Source organism: Anguilla rostrata, chromosome 7 (assembly GCF_018555375.3).
Source record: "Anguilla rostrata isolate EN2019 chromosome 7, ASM1855537v3, whole genome shotgun sequence".
Lineage (NCBI taxonomy): Eukaryota > Metazoa > Chordata > Actinopteri > Anguilliformes > Anguillidae > Anguilla > Anguilla rostrata.
This window is the reverse complement of record NC_057939.1, coordinates 55,529,727-55,548,865: the sequence shown is the minus strand read 5'-3', so window position 1 is coordinate 55,548,865 and position 19,139 is coordinate 55,529,727. Positions and strand designations below refer to the sequence as shown.

General features: G+C 44.3%; 1 protein-coding gene and 1 long non-coding RNA gene across 5 annotated transcripts; one reads left to right on the top strand and one right to left on the bottom strand.

The window, feature by feature from the left end:
- Positions 1-963: 963 nt before the first annotated feature.
- On the top strand, positions 964-18,770 carry LOC135260111 (general vesicular transport factor p115-like). Of its 4 annotated transcripts, XM_064345297.1 has the most exons (26): positions 964-1,267; positions 2,689-2,775; positions 3,652-3,716; positions 4,313-4,389; positions 4,654-4,665; positions 5,196-5,296; positions 5,684-5,786; positions 6,252-6,307; positions 6,696-6,816; positions 7,017-7,195; positions 7,334-7,474; positions 7,870-7,958; positions 8,404-8,558; positions 8,851-9,056; positions 9,303-9,323; positions 11,110-11,220; positions 11,802-11,920; positions 12,496-12,677; positions 12,875-12,996; positions 13,284-13,422; positions 13,522-13,685; positions 14,287-14,343; positions 14,511-14,612; positions 15,010-15,087; positions 15,533-15,748; positions 16,059-18,770. In XM_064345297.1, the coding sequence occupies exons 1-26, from the start codon at positions 1,202-1,204 to the stop codon at positions 16,125-16,127; spliced, it is 2,838 nt and encodes a 945-aa protein (XP_064201367.1). In that variant the 5' UTR covers positions 964-1,201; the 3' UTR covers positions 16,128-18,770. The 4 variants fall into 4 exon arrangements, with proteins under 4 accessions (XP_064201367.1, XP_064201368.1, XP_064201369.1 ...); XM_064345298.1 differs by lacking the exon at positions 4,654-4,665; XM_064345299.1 differs by lacking the exon at positions 9,303-9,323 and having other exon boundaries at positions 969-1,267.
- Positions 18,619-19,116, bottom strand: LOC135260116 (uncharacterized). Its single transcript, XR_010331477.1, has 2 exons — positions 18,995-19,116; positions 18,619-18,907 (listed from the first exon to the last, which is right to left on the bottom strand). It is a non-coding gene; the product is annotated as an uncharacterized LOC135260116 (long non-coding RNA).
- Positions 19,117-19,139: the final 23 nt, after the last annotated feature.

The following is a 19,139-nucleotide window of genomic DNA, read 5'->3' as shown; positions in this document are numbered from 1 at the left end:
TTATTGTCGTTTTATAAGAGGCTACATTTATAAAATACTATACGCTAATTATGATTGCCTACACAAGTAGGACTAGGCTACTGTTATACTATATATTATATTAAGATATTCTTCTATCATAAGTAAAATTCTCCCTATAGGCTACCGTTTTAATTGTTATTCAGTTGCTTTTATTATTTCAAGAGGGGAGGCCAGAGTGAGTACAGTAGGCCTAGATTAGGCTACTGGTTACATTGTCTGGGGAACACAGGTCTATAAATAGAAATATAAAACAACATCCATGTGACATTTCTGAATGCCTTTATATATTTCATCATACTGTTAGTTTCAAAAGGTTACTAAAGAAAAACTGTTCTAAAACAGTGAATTCTCTCCTATTTAAAAAAAGGAATCATGTGGCCCTTCAGGACCTGGGTTTGGGGTCCATGCTATAATGAGTGTGCTATGGATAAAATCGTAACTTTTTTTTTCTCGGGGAAAAAAAGTTTTATACAGCCACTTATACAATGAAAATTTTTTGCCATATGTGGAAATCTCAGCGGACAGCACATGTATAGAAGCTTACAGTTAGGGATCCCAAACCCTTTCTTCACAAAGCCCCCAGCATGATACCCAACAGAACCCCTTTCCAATACCCAATGCAGGTTTCAGTTGAGTAGTGCATTTGGCTTCGAGCCATATTCTTATTAGGACCCCCCCCCCCCCCAACCCACACAAATGAAAAAAATAAATCCTTATATAAATCATTCTTACACATTTATGGAAAAAAAATATTTCATAAATATTACAGATATATATAATTACCGATATGGAACAGATATAAATAACATGTTATTTGTTTGGATCAGTTGACAGGTTAGCGCTTAGATAATGTGTGCTGTGCCCCGGATGTTAATGAAACATTGTATGTATTATGTGTCATATCACGTAATGTTCAATTTTGCATACTGTACCTTTAAAAAAACTCGAAAGTCCTAGTTTCTGTTTTCTGCACCATAGATATATTTATGTTAGACACGCGCTGTGCGCTTGCGCAGAAATCATAGCGTGTACGTTCATTTCCGGGGTCGAATCCGGGGGTTAGATGTTCTTTAAAGACTGAGATCAACAGTTCAGTGATTGAGACTAACATCAGAAAACAACTGACGCCAAAAGTGTCTGCACAACACGAAGGCTTCTTATATAGAGGAATCCCAAGAAGATGAATTTCTTGAGAGGAGTTATGGGTGGGCAGCCTGCGGGGCCACAGCAATCCGGGGCAGAAACGGTGAGTTGTGTGCACTTCTTGAGGACACCCATGATAACTTAGCGGAGAACTGCGATGCGGCGAACTTGTAACCCTAAATCGCTTGCTAACGTTGCCAGTTTAGCCCCAAAACATTCTGACGAGGGTGACAAGGAGTAGGGGAACTGTTTCCAGATCTCATAGGTGCTGCTGGCGCATTCTACACCACCGTGTTTCAGTGGCGTGTAGTGGGTTGGACGACCAAAAAAGTTCAGTATACTTGACAGCAGTACTCATATTTAAAATGCTTTTACTTTGTTGACACCGATGTATGTCATTATAATTCCCGACTACTTATCCAGTATTTAGATCAAAAGTGTGTGTTTCACATGATTGTACGTTAGGCCTGATAAAGCTGTATTTAGTTAATTACGAAGAATTCAGGACCTACTTCCTGATGCGGTATGTAGCATTTTTTTGGTCCTAGTCTGTTAGCTGAACAAACCGACCACGTTGGCGATTTTGTTGACTAATGAACTCATTAGTTATGACAACAAGGTGATTTTTGCACATAACCTACCCGCTTGAACGTACTGTTATATTAAGCCTTAACACGTCTAACTGACTTGCTACAACCGTGTAGGGAATCTGAGTATCACGTGTATTTTCGCTAACGAGGTAATGGTTCCATTTAATAATCTTCCCATTCAGAGCAGGACCTGCACCCCGTCCATCAGTACTGGGTTTTTAGCTCTGGTGGACTAAAAGCTTGTCGCTTTCATCGCCAATTAGTCTCTAACATTTGTATCTGTTGACCGTTCATCCTCTTTATCTGTAGTTGCACGCCTTCCACTGTGATATAGGCTATTTTAATTTTCCTATTGTAGGAAGATGATTTTGCACAAAACATTTTCTGCCTTTAATGTTATCCGCGCCCTCAAGCATCACGTTGCCTAGTAGCAGTTCTCTGTTGCCATCTACTTTTAGGAAAAAAATGGATGAATTTCAACCCTGCCACTCGCACAACGTATTCAAATGTGTACAAAATTCAAATTAAAAGCTATTAAATGTACACCAGCCAAAATCCTAATGTTGCCGATGTTTTAAAACTTCGAGGCAGTACTCGCTTGTCACTAGCTCAAGTACCATTCCAGAGTATTGGCATGGTGATAATGTTCTGTTTCATGAACAGCTGTTTATTTTAAAGTCAGAACTGTGAGTGAACTGAGTTTAACGAATTCTAACCTGTAGTATATCTGGAATGTCGCACCTGGTCTTTGAACATATTATCAAAAGTGTAACATGAGAATGAATAAATGACAACATGTAGGCTGATATGTTCTTACCAGCCGATGAGAAGTTGGTTTTCCTGCATGTTACTGGGCCGTTAAAAATAGCTGTGTTTGTTTACATTATTTTCATGGCCACTGGCAAATTAGGGAATATAATTTTTTATGGAACAGATTCAGAAACTGTGTGACCGAGTGGCCTCCTCCACCTTGCTGGAGGACCGGAGGGATGCCGTTCGAGCTCTGAAATCTCTCTCAAAGGTATGCGCACTCTTACCTCCGCATGTGGAGCATTTACTAATGATTATGTTAAGCGATGCACTTCTGGTGAAGTTGTGCACGTATTCTGCGTTTCTAATCGCACAATGGTGTTGAGCATGTCATCAATATAAGCGTGGGAAACGCTAGTAATTCATGCGGTTTCAGTCTGTTTGATATGGCTGCATTTTGCCATACGTTTTGTTCCCTTCTTATTCTTTTACAGCGAAAATGTAAAAAAGGATAGCAAAATAGGCATGGTTTCCCCAGTGACAGGTAGTTTCCACAACAAGGAAGGTTTTACCATTCAATATTCAGTCTACACCTTATAGTTGACCAACACTTCCGACCTCCTGGAGAGACTGGTTATGTTAGTTTGGTTGGAATTTTTTGTGAGACGAGTTGAATTCCTTATTGTGTCAGACCTGTCAGTGGCCTGGTGATATGCTGCGTTTGTCAAATATGTAGATCAAACCCTGCAACCTTGCATTTTAAACCTGTCTTCAAATGCAAACACATTGACTTGTGTATTCCTGTGTACGTATTTATTCTGTGTTTATCTATTTAAGGCAGTTTTGATGATGATGATGATGATAATAATAAGAATAATAATAGCCAAGTTGGTACAGATAGTTTTTAGACTGTTAGAAAATTTGCCTCATTTTAGTTTTACATGTAATTCATGTATTATATTACAAAATATTGGACTGAAAATGTCTTTGTTCTGCATTAATGGAAATTGCTACTGTAATTATTTAATTGATAGTACTCAGTTGTAAGTACTCATCATTGGTGATTTTTGGTGTGTGGGAAAACACTCAAACATTTCTGCCCTCTCAGATACATTTTGGCAATAGTAATGTGTTTTTTTTTTTTTAGAAATATCGGCTGGAAGTTGGCACACAGGCCATGGGTCATTTGATTCATGTCCTGCAAACAGACAGGTATGTGACTGGAATTCATGGTGCTTTCTTATTGTTTTGATAGCACTGTCTTTTTACATCTCTAGTACTTGGGGTGGGGGAAAAAATCTAATAGATGTCTGTAGTTGTTGCAGTGCCAGCTTGCTGATTTAAAATGTAACTTGCACTAATTGGCTATTGTTTAGAACTGTAAATAGTTAAAGACTGAAATGTAATTAAGAAAAATTGAATAACTGTTGCATAATACCTTTGACTTTTAAACTCTTTAGATTGTTGCTAGTGTATGTGAAGTTATGTTTTTTAGTTTTTTTGTATTTATATGTCTGTAGATTTGATTCAGTATATTTTGAAAGGGATCGGGGCCTGAATTTCTCCTCTAAAAAGTCCATCAGGTTAAATTTCTCACAGAGTGAGTAAGGGGTGGGGGTATAATGTTATGCGAGCCACCAGATGTCATGCTGAATAAGTGCTTCCACAGAGCAAATAAATGTATTTCTCATAGTGAATATATTTTTTGAGGAGCTGCTTTTTCATTTCAAAAGCATTGTGGAATTTGTAAAATGCACAAAGTGGACTGTGCAAATATTTGACAGCCATTCTGTTGATTTCTCCCCCAGCTCTGACTCAGAAATAATTGGTTATGCGCTGGACACATTGTACAATGTCATTTCCAATGATGAAGAGGAGGAACAAGGTGTTTGTTATTCCTTGTAGCTGTTTTGCTTGCTTCGTCATTGCTGCTGCCTGGTCTTTTTCCAGCAAGAGTGGTTTGATTATACCAGGTGGATGGTGCAGCCTTTCTGTGTAATTACGCCATGTGTGATGTGTTTCTGCCACCTTTGAGACTCAGAATGAATCAAATGTACAAATAAAAATGTTTTTTTTTTAATTTTTTTACAAAGATTCTTTCACTGATTTTTTTTGTTTTTTCTCCTCTCTCTCTCGTCTAATTCTGCAGATGAATCTGAAGGTAAAAAGTCATTTTTGAATGGCTTCTGCATGTCTTTATTTTCAGTGCTGGGTTAAAGGGGCACGACTGCATGCTTTTGGAGTGCTGTCTGACCCAATCAGAGGGTCAGACAGCATGCACCTTTGGAACTCCGAAAAGCGTGATTATAAGAATGCTTGTGTTGCATCTTTGCACTCAACACAAAATGAATTCACTGTCGGTGGTAGTCACTGCCCATGTCTTTTATGTTTTCCCCCATAACTGTTTTTTTGGTATCAGTAACCACCAGTATTATAATATTTGTGGTTGAGGGGTGGGCATAGCTAAGTATGTTATTGATCCAGGACAAAAATGGTGTTTCCCAAAACTTTCCATGACCTGTGTCAATTGTCAGTTCACTAATACAGTGTGTTCTGTTGAGAGAGGTTAAACCGCCAGGGTAAAATCAATAGACAGAAAGCACATGCAGCTGTAATTAATTCTAGAACTGATGCTGAAATCAGTGCAGTATTCTTTGTGTTCATTTCTCTCGCCCATCTCTCTGTGTCTAGAGGAGAACTCTCAGAAGGAGGCTGAGGATCTTGGGTCTCAGCTCACTGATGCATTAATCAATGAGCAGGAAAACATAACGCTGATCTTGAGACTCCTGGAGGTAGGCGTTCGTTCCACACGCCTTCCAGAGAGCCTTATGCATCCATATCACCCTGTACATTAAGACTTATTGTTTTCCCTTGTTTCCCTGCGAAAGGAAATTATGGATTGGCAATGTAAACATTCATTGAAATTAGTGGCTTTGTCTTGAAATGTAATTGATTGGTAAAGTAAATAATAAGCCTACACTAGGTAGTTAAATTGTCATGTTATGAGACAAATGTGTCACTTGGCCTCTAGTTTCCCATACCGGATTCCAACTGCTAATTTTGATCTTTTTGGAGATGGGAGCACCTCATTTGAAGAAGTGGAGCGCGTAATTAGAATTTTGGTGTGACATTTTGTGGTTCTCCCGTTTGCTTTGATCTTTTTGTGTTTTTATTTTTAGGAATTTGACTTCCATGTGCGGTGGCCGGGGGTCAAGCTCATCACCGCCCTGCTGAAGAAGCGGTGTGGCCCTGTGCAGGGCATCATCCTCGTCAGCCCCATGGGTAGGGCCTCTCTCTCTAGGGCCTCTGTCCTAATCCACTCTCCTCTGTCTGAAGGGCATGGTCTGCAGCTGCCAGTATTAGCTTTGTTTGAAGACAAAAAAGATAAATATAATCCCTGTGGGGTTTCATTTTCTCAGTAAAACCATCCTGCCATGTAGTCCCTTCATAGGAATTGCCAAGAATCTTGCACATTACAACTATTTTTGTTCTGTGTAGTAAAATTTCAAAAGCGTGTGACTGCTTTGTTCAAATGCCTAGAATATTTGTATTGGCAAGCGAAAATCATTTGTAAAATCAGTTATGATTCATATGAGTAGGCACTGATGTTTAATAAGAACACAAATGAAAGTAGTACAGCATTTGTGCCTATTATATTTTTTTTATTTATTGATTACCAATGTAATTTTTTATGTCAGTGAAAATGCTGATCAAGGTTAAAATGTATTTATTTTTTTTTTTTTTCAGGTGTTTCAAGACTTATGGATTTATTGGCAGATTCGAGAGAAATCATTAGAAATGATGTAAGTAGACACATTAATGCCGCTTTCAGTTCAGGAACTGTTGCTTTTGATCGCACCAAAGGGAGGGGCTCGGAGGGCAGCCCTCGCTCAGGCAGATCAATGCTGTCACTGGCTGACCGCTACTACACAGCCCAATGGTGAAAACTGTTAAGCAGGAGTAGCTGCAGCTTCGACGAATGGCTATAAGATCGAAACTTACAGAGAGCTGAGCAAATGAATGAATCCTTACATGGTGGTGCGTTTGCCCCTTTCGTTCACCAAAAAGATTAGTTCATAAAATTGTTTACAAGTGACACACCACTAGATACCGTGCGCTTGTAGGAAGGTTATTGTATGCTGTGTGCAGTGAGGGCCTGTTTTAAAGCACCCGGTGTAACCGCTCTCCCAGGCTCTGCTACTGCTGCAGCAGCTCACCAAAGGCAACGCGGCCATCCAGAAGATCGTGGCCTTTGAGAACGCCTTCGAGCGCCTCCTGGATATCATCTCAGAGGAGGGCAGCAGCGATGGAGGTTAGTGTGGCACAGGAAGAGTGAGGACTGCATCATCATCGACACTGTCATTCTAAAACAACGCTAAGGCTAAAGCGGTAAAACAGTGTGTTAGCCATGCTGTGGTACAACCAAGCTAAGTTCTGAAATGCGCGTAAGACTGAAGTGGGTTATGCAGCGGTAGGGTCGGGGAGTAATGTCGCCTTTAAAACCGCTTGCAGGTATTGTGGTGGAGGACTGCCTGCTGCTTTTGCTCAGTCTCCTCAAGAACAACAGCTCCAACCAGAACTTCTACAAGGAGGGCTCTTACGTTCAGCGCATGAAGCCCTGGTTTGAAGTCAGGGACGACAACTCTGGTTGGTCGGCCCAGAAGGTGACAAACCTCCACCGCATGTTGCAGGTGAATGGCCAGTCTATCTGTTCTGAGACAGGCTCTCTTCCCTGTGCTAATGCTTGCGAGTTCCTCCACCCTGACCCCGCACACAGGGCTGTGTGCTGAGTCATGGTTTATAAGGACGTTTCCCCTGCCTCTCTGCAGCTGGTCCGAGTGATGGTGTCCCCTGTGAACTCCCCCGGAGCCATCAGCAGCTGCCAGAAGGCCATGCACCACTGCGGCCTGCTGCAGCAGCTCTGCGCCATCCTAATGGCCACCGGCGTGCCTGCCGATATTCTCACTGAGGTGAGACCCGCTGCTTTTAACACACTTCCTGGTTTTAGAAAGGAGTTCCTGCAGACATTCTCACAGAGGTGAGACCCGCTGCTTTTAACACACTTCCTGGTTTTAGAAAGAAGTGGTACAGAAAACGATTAACTGGAGCTAACTTCTATTTGGAGCCGCTCGATTAGAAAACAACGTGCAAATAAAATATTCTCAACTTGTTTCCAGTCTGGTGGGTCATTATCTTATAACTGCATCTTTTTATATCTTTGAGTTGTATTATCATTTAATAGTTTTGTCTCAAAGGTTTAGCATCTCAGTGATTCTTAGTGGAGTGTTCTCATGAGTTTTCATCTCTTCATATTGCCAGTTAGTTTTGAAGGTGAGAACATTTTCATCTTTTTTTTTTTTCCCAGACCATCAATACGGTATCGGAAGTCATCCGCGGTTCCCAGGACAACCAGGATTACTTTGCTTCAGTGAATGCGCCCTCCAACCCACCAAGGTCAAACGCTCATTATCACTTCTAACCGCTTTCTCGCCTCCTGTTCGAACAGGGAATTTAATCCCAGCGATTGGCTGATCACCCGAGTCTGAACGCCATATTGGATTTAATTCCATTTTTTAATTTACTTTTTATTTCTAAATAAAATGTATTTATTTATTGTAAATTGTATTTATAAAGCACACTTAAATCAACTGTTGAACCAAAGTGCTATACAAAATGTAGGCCTATGCATGCTAAATAAATATACAGTATTCAAACACAAACACACAGGACAAAAAAGTAAAATCTTAACATAAAAATACATCTTTGTTGGCAGAATATGATTTGTGAGGATGTAATTTTAAAGGTTCTTCTTATGGAAGTCTCAGGCCGTGATTAAAAATGCGGTGTGTGGTGGTGTGGTATGAAAAGGGTGACCTCTGACCTTTGCTGCGGTTCACAGGCCGGCCATCGTGGTGCTGCTGATGTCCATGGTGAACGAGAGACAGCCGTTCGTCCTGCGCTGTGCCGTGCTCTACTGCTTCCAGAGCTTCCTGTACAGGAACCACAAGGGCCAGGAAGAGGTCGTCTCCACACTCCTGCCTTCCACCATCGAGGGTGAGCGTGCTCTCCCAGTGGACCTGGTCTAGTCTAGTAACCTCAGTAAAGTTGCAAAGATGGAACTCGGAAAGTGTGTGTGCTGCGGTGGGTAAAGGTGTGCACTGCGAGGGATGTTCTGGATGATAGCGTGGTGTGTTGTGTTCAGTCCCTTGTGGTGTTTGGCGTTCAGTCCCTCATGTCCCTCGGGCTTGTGGGTAATTGTGTGCTCTCTCTCTCTCTCTCTCTCTCTCTCCCTCTCCCTCTCTCCCTCCCTCTCCCTCTCTCTCCCTCTCTCCCTCCCTCTGCGCAGCGAGCTCCATCACGGCGGGGCAGCTGCTGTGTGGGGGGCTGTTCTCCTCGGACTCGCTGTCTAACTGGTGCGCGGCGGTGGCGCTGTCCCACGCCCTGCTGGACAACCCCGCGCAGAAAGAGCAGCTGCTGCGCGTGCAGCTGGCCACCAGTGCCGGGACCCCACCCATCTCCCTGCTGCAGCAGTGCACCAACATCCTCTCCCAGGTACAGCGCCCCCTGCTGCCTCGGAGGACATTGCCATTTAAAAATTAGACGTCTGTTTAGTTGTAAACTGTGTTGTGTACTAGCTGTAAACCTGGATTGGATTTCCGATGAGTAATTCTCCGTCCATTTAGTGGTGTGTGTATGTTCTCATTTGAGCAGTTTTTCTTGCGTAATGTTGATGAGGGGGCGGGGGGGGGAAGTGGTGTTTGTCTGTAAATCTCAGTTGTGTGGCGTTGTGATTTGCAGGGCGATAAGATCGAGCGCAGGGTAAGTTGCCGTGGGGACGGCGCCTGGAGTGTCTGCTTGCCGAAAGCAGGTTGCTCCATGTTTCGGTTCGGGCTTCTCCCTGCCTCTGGTTTTGGTAGATGTGCCACCCCTTGTTCTGCCCCCCCCCCCCCCCAAACCCCCATCGGTTCTAACCTGGCTCCAGTGTGTTGTGTGGGTTTGCGTTTGAAGGATGTGGAGGCTCTGTTGTTTTTGCGATTTTTGTCATCCCCTGAAAAGCCCCGTGCTGTCTATGTACAGGCAAGCTGTACGCAGTAAGAATCACACACTGATTTGGGTCGATTTGAGAGCCGTCTGTCACCAGGATGAAGTTGCGTAAAATGAGACGTCTTCATTTTTAGCACTAATGCGAGACGGCCGCAGAGATGTCTCTCAGATGATCTTCAGTTATGCTTGCATGGGTGCATCAAACACTGAGGAAGTGCTCTGCATGCAAATGTAAACACAACTGTATTCTTGGAAACGAATTCACCAGGCGATACTTGAATTCTTAAATATTCAGAATGAATGTTGGCAAGTTTTGCTGTGATTCAGTTGGAGAAACGGTGAGTTAAAAGCTAACCAGCTGTTTTTAAATAAATTCCATCCAAGGGAATAATTGTTTAAAAGTTAATACATCTGTCTGGCTCATCTTGCCATTATGCGAGCAGCACATGATCAGAACTGTATAAAAAGGAATAAATAAAACATCGCAAAAACAATGGGGCTCAAATATGTAACACTGCTGGCCTGGTTATAAAGCTGATTTGGTTTTGAGGGAATGCTAATGGTGCTATTACACCTCCTGTCCTCTGGGAGATGATATTATAAATAAATGGTGGAACACACCAATTATTTTCACTTTCAGTAAGATTTTTTTATGTAGTATCATTTGATTACTTGTTTCCCCACATTCAAATATTATAACTAATGTAATGAGGGATGGTGTGGAAATTGAAATGAAAAAGATTGATTATTTAATGGTTTCAGATAAGTCAACATGCTTTGGCCTTTTGTTTTTGAATGCTGTTTTTATGCTACGTTTTCATTAACGCTGCATAATAACTAACGGTGTGCAAAAATGTGCCTTGCAGTCATTTTCATGGTCCAGCTAAACACGTGAGATGTTGTTAATGCTACTTCCTGGTTCCTGGTCTTGTCCCAGCTTAATGCTACTTCCTGGTTCCTGGTCTTGTCCCAGCTTAGTCAGTAAGAAATTTATTTCAGAAAAGTTATTTAAGAGAACAAACTCAGATACGTCTTTTATACATATATATATATATAAGCTATATATATATATATTGCACTATTCGCTGAATGAATGGGTTATGGTGTTTCCATAATCTAAAGGATGGGCCTTTCTCAGTTTTGTAGAAATCATCATTTTGCATACAAATCTATTCCGGGCGCAGAATATGTTTTATTGAAGGACACTTGGGTGTTGAAAATTAACCTACAGGAAGGAATTTGGTTGGATGTGTGGAGAATGGCTCCAGTAAATGACTGTCCAAGGCTTATTTATAAATATATATGCAAATTCATTCAATGTTTTTGTGTGTGTGTGCGCGTGTGTGTACTTGTTTATGTAACTGATAATACACACGTGTGTGTGTTTGTATGTGTAGCTGATAATGGACAAGTGTATGCGTGTGTGTGTGTCTGTTTGTGTATGTGTAGCTGATAACACACGTGTGTTTGTATGTGTGTGTGCGTGTGTAGCTGATAACACACACGTGTGTGTTTGTATGTGTAGCTGATAACACACACGTGTGTGTCGCTCTGTCCACAGGGCAGTAAAGTCCAGACGCGAGTCGGGCTGCTCATCCTGCTCTGCTCCTGGATCAGCAGCTGCCCCATCGCCGTCACCCACTTCCTGCACAACCACCAAAACGTCTCCTACGTATCCTTCCCTTAAAGTAGTCCCAGCCTACACACTCCCCAAAACGTCTCCTACGTATCCTTCCCCTTATAGTAGTCCCAGCCTACACACTCCCCAAAACGTCTCCTACGTATCCTTCCCTTAAAGTAGTCCCAGCCTACACACTCCCCAAAACGTCTCCTACGTATCCTTCCCTTAAAGTAGTCCCAGCCTACACACTCCCCAAAACGTCTCCTACGTATCCTTCCCTTAAAGTAGTCCCAGCCTACACACTCCCCAAAACGTCTCCTATGTATCCTTCCCCTTATAGTAGTCCCAGCCTACACACTCCCCAAAACGTCTCCTACGTATCCTTCCCCTTATAGTAGTCCCAGCCCGTGCAATCCTATGGATGGTTTAGAATTGGATGAGAGAGAGAGCTGGACGGGGGCCTGGACTGGGCCCAAACCTGCAGTGCTTTCACAGAGTGCGTCCTTAGCGCTGTCCGATGATGTACTGAACTGGTGCGCTACCGTGCGGGATGGGGGGGGCGTGGAGGCTGATGAGTGTTTGATGGTGTCACTATGAGCTCTATGAGCCCTTAACCCAGCGACCCCCCCCAGCTGACGGGACAGATCTCGGAGAACCAGGGGGAGGACGAGCGGCTGGTACAGGGCCTGTGTGCCCTGCTGCTGGGGATCTGCATCTGCTACAACGACAACTCCCTGGAGAACCACACCAAGTATGGGCCCCTACCGCTCAGCCTTACCCAACCTTCACCCAACCCAACTGAACCTGACCCAGCCCTTCTGAGCATGTCCCAACTCTTATCGCTCAGCCTGACCCAACCCTAACCCAACACTCCTGACCCTACCCTACCGCTGAGCCTGACCCAACCCCAACCCTAACCCACAGTGCTTGGTGTGTGTTAGACTCTGTCCCACAGTGCTTGCTGTGTGTTAGAACGTCTCTTTACCGGTGAATGGGGACGTGGCAGAGTGGATGAACAGCCTGGTTTCGCAGCTGTGGGACGTGTTGGCAGCCAGCCTGCTGAGCTGTTCATTTCTCATCACTTTCAGGCAGTGTAATGGACAGTTTCCACCACGCAGACAATATGAAATCCTAACAGGCTAATTTAGCTGTGATGACTGCAGAAAATGGAATGATGAAGTCCTGCCTCCAATGTTAAAGAAGACTAGACTGGAATGTTCACTTTTTTCATTTTTTAAAAATAGAACAAAGTAAAATATTTTTCAGGTGACTTCACAACACATTTTCATTTTTCCCCCTGCTTCTCTTCCTCCATTCCCCGTTCAGGGAGAAGCTGAAGCAGCTGATAGAGAAGAGGATCGGGAAGGAGAACTTCGTGGAGAAGCTGAGCTTCATCAGCAAGCAGGAGCAGTACTCCCGTGCGGCCCACCAGCCCCAGCCCACAGGCCCCACCCCCGAGCACATGCTGTTCGACCACCAGTTCACCAAGCTGGTCAAGGAGCTGGAGGGTTAGTCATAACGCGGCCCGAACTCGTCCCAGCCTGCCTGTGTTCGCTCACCGGCAGTGTACTCCAAACTTAGTTTTTAAGTGTTATATTTTCTCATGACATCTGAGGGTCAGCTGTCTGAACTTTCCTGAAGTGGCCTTGCTTTCCCTGTGTGGATGTGTAGAGCTTTCTGGTCCTCATGCTTTATGGTCCTTCAGGTGTGGTGACGAAGTCGGTGTACAAGTCCAGCGAGGAGGAGAGGAAGGAGGAGGAGGTGAAGAAGACTCTGGAGCAGCACGACAGCATAATGACTCAGTACAAGGAGCTCATTAGGGAGCAGGTAAGGGAAGCGGTCCGCATTAGGGGAGTGTCCTGTCCATCGGGGCAATTGCTGGTTAGTTTGTATTCAGTGCAATACCTCTCAAGTGTGTGTTTGTGTCTGTGTGTCTGTGCGTCTGTGCGTCTGTGCGTCTGTGCGCTGTGCTGTGCGTGCGTCTGTGCGTCTGTGCGTCTGTGTCGTGCCTGTGCTGTGTGTGTGTGTGTGTGTGTGTGTGTGTGCGCTTGTCTCTGCTTGTGTCTGTGTGTCTGTGCGTGTGTGTGGTATGCGTGTGTGTTGTCCCAGTACAGGATGCCCAGATAAATGAGCTGAAGGAGCAGGTGGTGTCGCTGAGCTCTCAGTCTGAGCAGATGAAGAGGACGGTGGCTCAGCAGGTGCTGCAGATACAGCAGCACAGAGACCAGCACAGCATCCTGAAACTGAAGCTAGGTACCCAGCTCCGCCCTTACAGCCAGTCCTTCACACTCGTCTTTCATGCCTAGTTAACGTCCCTCTCTCTCTCTCTCTCTCTCTCTCCCCCCCCCTCAGAGAAGGGCTCCCAGCAGGCAGGAGGTCAGGGTGAGGAGGCCCAGATGAACGGCCTGCAGAGGGAGGAGCTTAGCCGTCTGAGGGAGGAGCTACAGGAGCTGCGCGGTCGCAGTGCGCGGCTGGAGGCGGAGCTAGCCGACAGGAACGCCATCATCACCAGCCTGGTGAGCCTGAGCGCTCTGCCCCCTGTGTGTGCGCTCGGCTGCCCTGGTGCCTGCCGTCTCAGTTGAGTTCTTAATCATGTATTGAACTAGGAAAGTTGGATTCCGCCTAAACTTTAACCAAAAAAAAAAGAGCTGGTTTGTAAGATTGCTCCACTAAATTTAAAACATTTCGAGACGTCTTCCTGAAGTAATGAAATGAGGCGCGTGTGACACTCAATAAGCCTCCGGGAGTACTCAAGTCCTGGAGGTTTGTTAAGTTTCTTATGATGCTGTTTTCCCCCAGTATCAGTTCTAACATAACTCTAATTCCAGACACATTAACTGATTATTACGCAGATTTAATGAAATGTGTCTAAAAAGGGGATGTTCCGGGGTATTTTCAGACGCTGCCGGTTGAGTGTGACGGGGACGAAAAGGAGAAGCGCGTGCGTTTATAAAAATAGCGCTGCAAGCTCTGCACAGACGGGCCACGGAAATGCTGCACTTTGATTTTTAAATTTAACAGTTATTTAACTGCCATTTCACTTCCAGGCGTTTGTGTCGAAAGCGTATTGCATTTGTAGATACGGCAACGTCATGATATTATTGTTTTTTGTTTAAGAACTCTGAAAGGGCTCAGACCGTGAACGGCTTGGAGAATAATGCTGAAACTCTGAAGGTAAGACCCTCTCTCACACTGCCTGAATGCGACTGGATCTCTGCTTCACATGTGAAATGTGTGCTGCATGACTGGATGACCGTCCGTCCTGCTCCTTAGTGCAGCATTCTGATTGGTCCTTGTGCATGTTAACTGTGAGTCATTCTCATTGCCCTTATTTGGAGCAGGAGCTGGAGGCACTGAGGAGTCGAGTTGCATCACAGTCAACACAGATCAGCCAATTGCAGGCCGAGAAGCAGGACTTGCTGAAGACAGCTGCCCAATCTGCTGTAAGCTGTATTCCTCCAGTTGCACTTTGAGCACTTTACATATTATAATTGTATTGCATTACTTTACATAACTGACATTATTTACTTAACAGGTGTCCATATTCTGGACAGTTTAAGTGTCTTATGTGTGACTTAACTTAATATATCGAAAGTATGTACTGTGTCAGGAGAGATGAACTGACTGGATAATTATCCAAGCCTTATAGTGTAGCCGTCAAATCAATTGACTCTGGACCCAGTGGTCAAGGTTTCAAGTTTTCATTGTGCTTTTATTTATTTGTGTTGTAGCCGAGGTACGTAATTACAGTGCTGTCGCTGTAGGAACATGACCAATGTATAACAGGAAGTGATGTCATAATGAGGGCCTGTAAAGACTGCGTTTGGTTCTCTTCCTCAGAAAGAAGCTGTGGACCCTGCGGCTTCAGACCTGCAGAGTCTGCTCACTGCCCAGACCCAGGAGTCCCAGAGGCTGAAGGTCTGTTCACTTCCTGGCTTGTTCACTCATAATTGTGGAGAAAAGAGCACACACACACACACACACACGTGCGAGATCCACTGTGACACAGTCCATCGTTCAGGTCCCGGCTCACAGACTGCCTGTGAAGAGCGGCTGGGTCGCTCGAGGCCAATCAGGGCAGAGAATCTGGTTTCAACACCACAGGTCCCACAAGGGGGTGTGGCTTAAGCTGGCACTCATGCATATTCATGTTCAGATAAGGATGCTTCTGCGTCAGTCAGGCGGTGCAGCGCTTACTGCAACACTAGTCACAGTCAGGCGGTGCAGCGCTTACTGCAGCACTAGCCTGCGTTGCGGTTTCACAGAACGGATTTCAGATTTATCGGTCGTACGGCGAGCGGACGCCCACGCCGCTGGGCTGACCACGCCCCTCCAGCGGTTAAACTCTGGCTCCGCCCCGCAGGAGGAAGTGAGGCGGCTGGCTGAGTCGGGCGCCGGTGCGGAGCGGCAGCTAGCGTCCGCTAACAGCAGCGTGGCGGTTCTGGAGGCGGAGCGAGCCAGGCTCCAGGAGGAGCTGGCCGAGTCCAGGAAGGAGCAGGACGACCTGCTCATGCTGCTGGCCGACCAGGACCAGAAGATCACCACCCTGAGAAGCAGGCTGAAAGCACTGGGGGAGCCGGTATGGGCCGGGGCACTGCAGTACCAGCAGTCCCCCAGCAGGGGGAAGCACTGCATCTGCCATTTACTTTTTATGTCCAGTCGGCAAATTTCATTTAGAAATTTTTATTAAAGCAATTTTTCCCTGTTACATTGTAATTATATTAAAGATATTTATGTACATTTATTTCCCTGTGAGGACCATGAATTCAATGACTGTTATTTATTCGCTGTGATCATTTGTCATTATCAGATGATGCATGTTGTTAATCTGTTTCTCTGTCCTTATGACAAGCGCAGAGTGTTTGTGTTTCTCTATCGCCTCTTCACAGATTGAAGATGAAGATGATTTGGATTCTCAGGACCAAGGTGACGATGATGATGATGAACCAGATGACTAGGAAGTGCCAAATTCTGTTCTCAGCAGAAGATACATGGACCACACTCAAAAAACTGGAAAGGACAGGTCTTCACTTATTTCCTAAAATGTCACACTAGCTACCTTTTACCTTAGACACTTTTAATTTTTAGATTTTCTTATTTTTAATTAAGTACATGCCGTTTTCCTCACAACGTAATCTGGAAGTTTTATCCTCAGTACGTTGATGGTGACTGTTTCAGAATGAAGTCAGGGAGCTGAAGTCGATTCCAGCTGCACTGCTCATGTACTGTCCTGACAGCCAGTATCAGTTTGGTTTTGAATGAGTTTAACAGTGTGATATGTGGCGAAGGTTTTGCATGACAGTTTAACAGTGTCATGTGAGGGGAAGGCGAGTCTTGGGGGGAGGCGGGGGGGGTTTCTTAAAAGAAGTGCTCTTTGAGGATATGAGATTCTGACTGTCCTGCCTTGGCAGTTCTGCTAGTCTCTCCCGGAGGTGTAGCTCGACGCCTTCAGTAGTGGTAAAGTGTGCCGACCGTGCCTTCTCCCTTAACGCCTGTCCGTGTTCAGGGTGGTTTTGCCAGCTTTCATACTCTCAAGTGCCCGAATCTCAAATTTGGCAAATGTAAGAAGTGTATTTTTACAGCCGTGAATGTGCAGGCCATCGCAATGCCTTCAGTACTTGGGTTAATTTTACGCCTTATGGGTCAATAGAAAGTGTCTGTCTATGAAAGAATGTGTGAAATTCAAATGGATGTTTTGTAATGCGTATCTAATGCTTAAATGCAGGAATGTGTTTTTTGAGCAGCATCCTTTATTTCAGGACCATGATCCTCTTCCTTGAGTGAATGATGCAAACCAGCTTTATGACATTCAAGAGCTTTTCATTTGTGAATGAAAAATAGAAAAGTGTGTTTCCATGTATAGTATTCTCATCACTGAAAAGCTCAGAAGTATTGAAAACCTGCGTATTAGCATATCAGTGTGTTGTTCATTCATCATTATTTTTTAATTATTTGAAAATTGAGTGAAAAGCCAGACATCTAAATTAAATTCAGCAGTAAACGGTTAATGGCTGTCTCTCTGGACTACAACCTCATATAATCCCGATTAGTCCTAGGCAGTGCCAGCTTTTCAGAGATTTCTAAAAAGGGAACGCAGGTATTCCCAAAAGGAGAACACTGGAATTCCCAAAGGGGGAACACTGGAATTCCCAAAGGGGGAACGCTGGTATTTCCAAAGGGAATACTAAAGGTCCTCTCTAATCCAGGTCCCTGCAGTGGACAGCTGTTCTAGATGTGTCTCATTTAGCCTTTTCACTGTTTCTATAAATTCAGATGACAGTTCAGACATTGGCAGCCTCAAGGTTTTCTGCAGTGTATGAATCTTAGCTAGTGTAGGAACAGGTATTTAACCTTTCAAATGAATCAGTTTTGGTTTGCGAGTTCTCATTTAAGGAGAGGGTTAGAAAATGTTGGTTTAAAAAATGTTAAAACGCCAGTGGGTTTGATTATTTGTGGTCCAAGTTAGATGGTTTTACGAAATAATTTGTTAGATTTAAAATGACCAAATGCTGAGACCATAATACGTATGGCTTTGGGGCAGAAGTTGATGTGGGTTGGGTTCTGGGAGATTGCGTTGTGAACTGGTACATGAGCCTGTTTCTGAACTGTGACTCATTAAGCGCCAACGCCGCTAAGTGGTCTCCACTTGTCAGGTGTTACTGCTGTATAAGGTGACTGATTTGTCTACTGTGAAGCCCATGTGAATATTAATGACACATTAATATTGTATTTAGCCAGTGTCACATTAGCCAGTGATGTCCTCTCCCCTCCAGGTATTGAAGTTTATTTACAATATTGTACTTTTGAACTTTTGTGTTCTGTTGCAGTACATTTGTATCGATCAGTCATTTGAGCCCACACTGGTGTGCTGAAAATCCGTGACTGAAGTCTGAAATGAAACCGGTTTGGTCAGCCCAGCTGGTAAATGTCGCAGTGTCTTTCCCTTACCTGCACGCGTGAATGGTTTGCAACATGAACGTGTTGCCGCGTTGCTCAAAATGAATGCTCTGCACCGTCACGCTTCGTATGAATGGTCACACTCCTCAAGGGCCTCGTGTGCCATTTTGCCCAGAAGTCTACCTTTTTCACTGAGGAATGTGCGCTGCCTTTGAGCCAAAATGGCGCACAGACCTGTGTTTACCCATACATTGGCTGCTGCTTTGTGTGTCTTTCAGCAGGGGGGGCTGAAAGGTGGTCTATAAGGCCAGGTTTAATTACTGCCTTCAAATGTGCCAATGTTTTCCGAATCATAACTTTAAAAAAAAAATGCTCCTGTTGCATTCTTTTGGCCTGGGGGAAAAAGCAATTAATTAACTTGTGGGGATGAAGTAATTTGAAGTGTTTTTTTTTTTTTTTTTTTTTTTTTCAGCACCGTTTCAACATGACTGATCTCACAAATATGAGTAAATGCCAGGGACAGTCTTTGCATGTTCTGACTGGTTGCCGATATTTGTATTCATTTAAAGGTGCTGAAAACTACAGGAGTAACAAACTAAGATAAAACTCACTCCGATACTTACAGAACAGACAGAGTGTTGGTTGGGGAGAGTGCTGTGAGAATACTGTAATATTTTGGATTAAAAACTAAAAGTTTATCCACATCCATGGATATTGTCTGTCTTGTTTTCCTTTATTGGTGTCTGCACCACAGCTGGGCCAGTCCTCTCTGTCATCCCTGTGTCTGTGCTCCCTGTGTCATCCCTGTGTCATCCCTGTGTCTGTGCTACCTGTGTCATCCCTGTGTCATCCCTGTGTCTGTGCTCCCTGTGTCATCCCTGTGTCTGTGCTCCCTGTGTCATCCCTGTGTCTGTGCTCCCTGTCATACCTGATGCAGACAGTGTCCTGATTGGCCAATCCATTGGCCTGTCAACAGGCCTTTTAAGAGAGAGAGAACTTGCCTTCTTTCACATTTGCTTCAATTTTCTCTAATATCAAATTTAATTGTATCATTTTTTTATGGAACGCTCCCT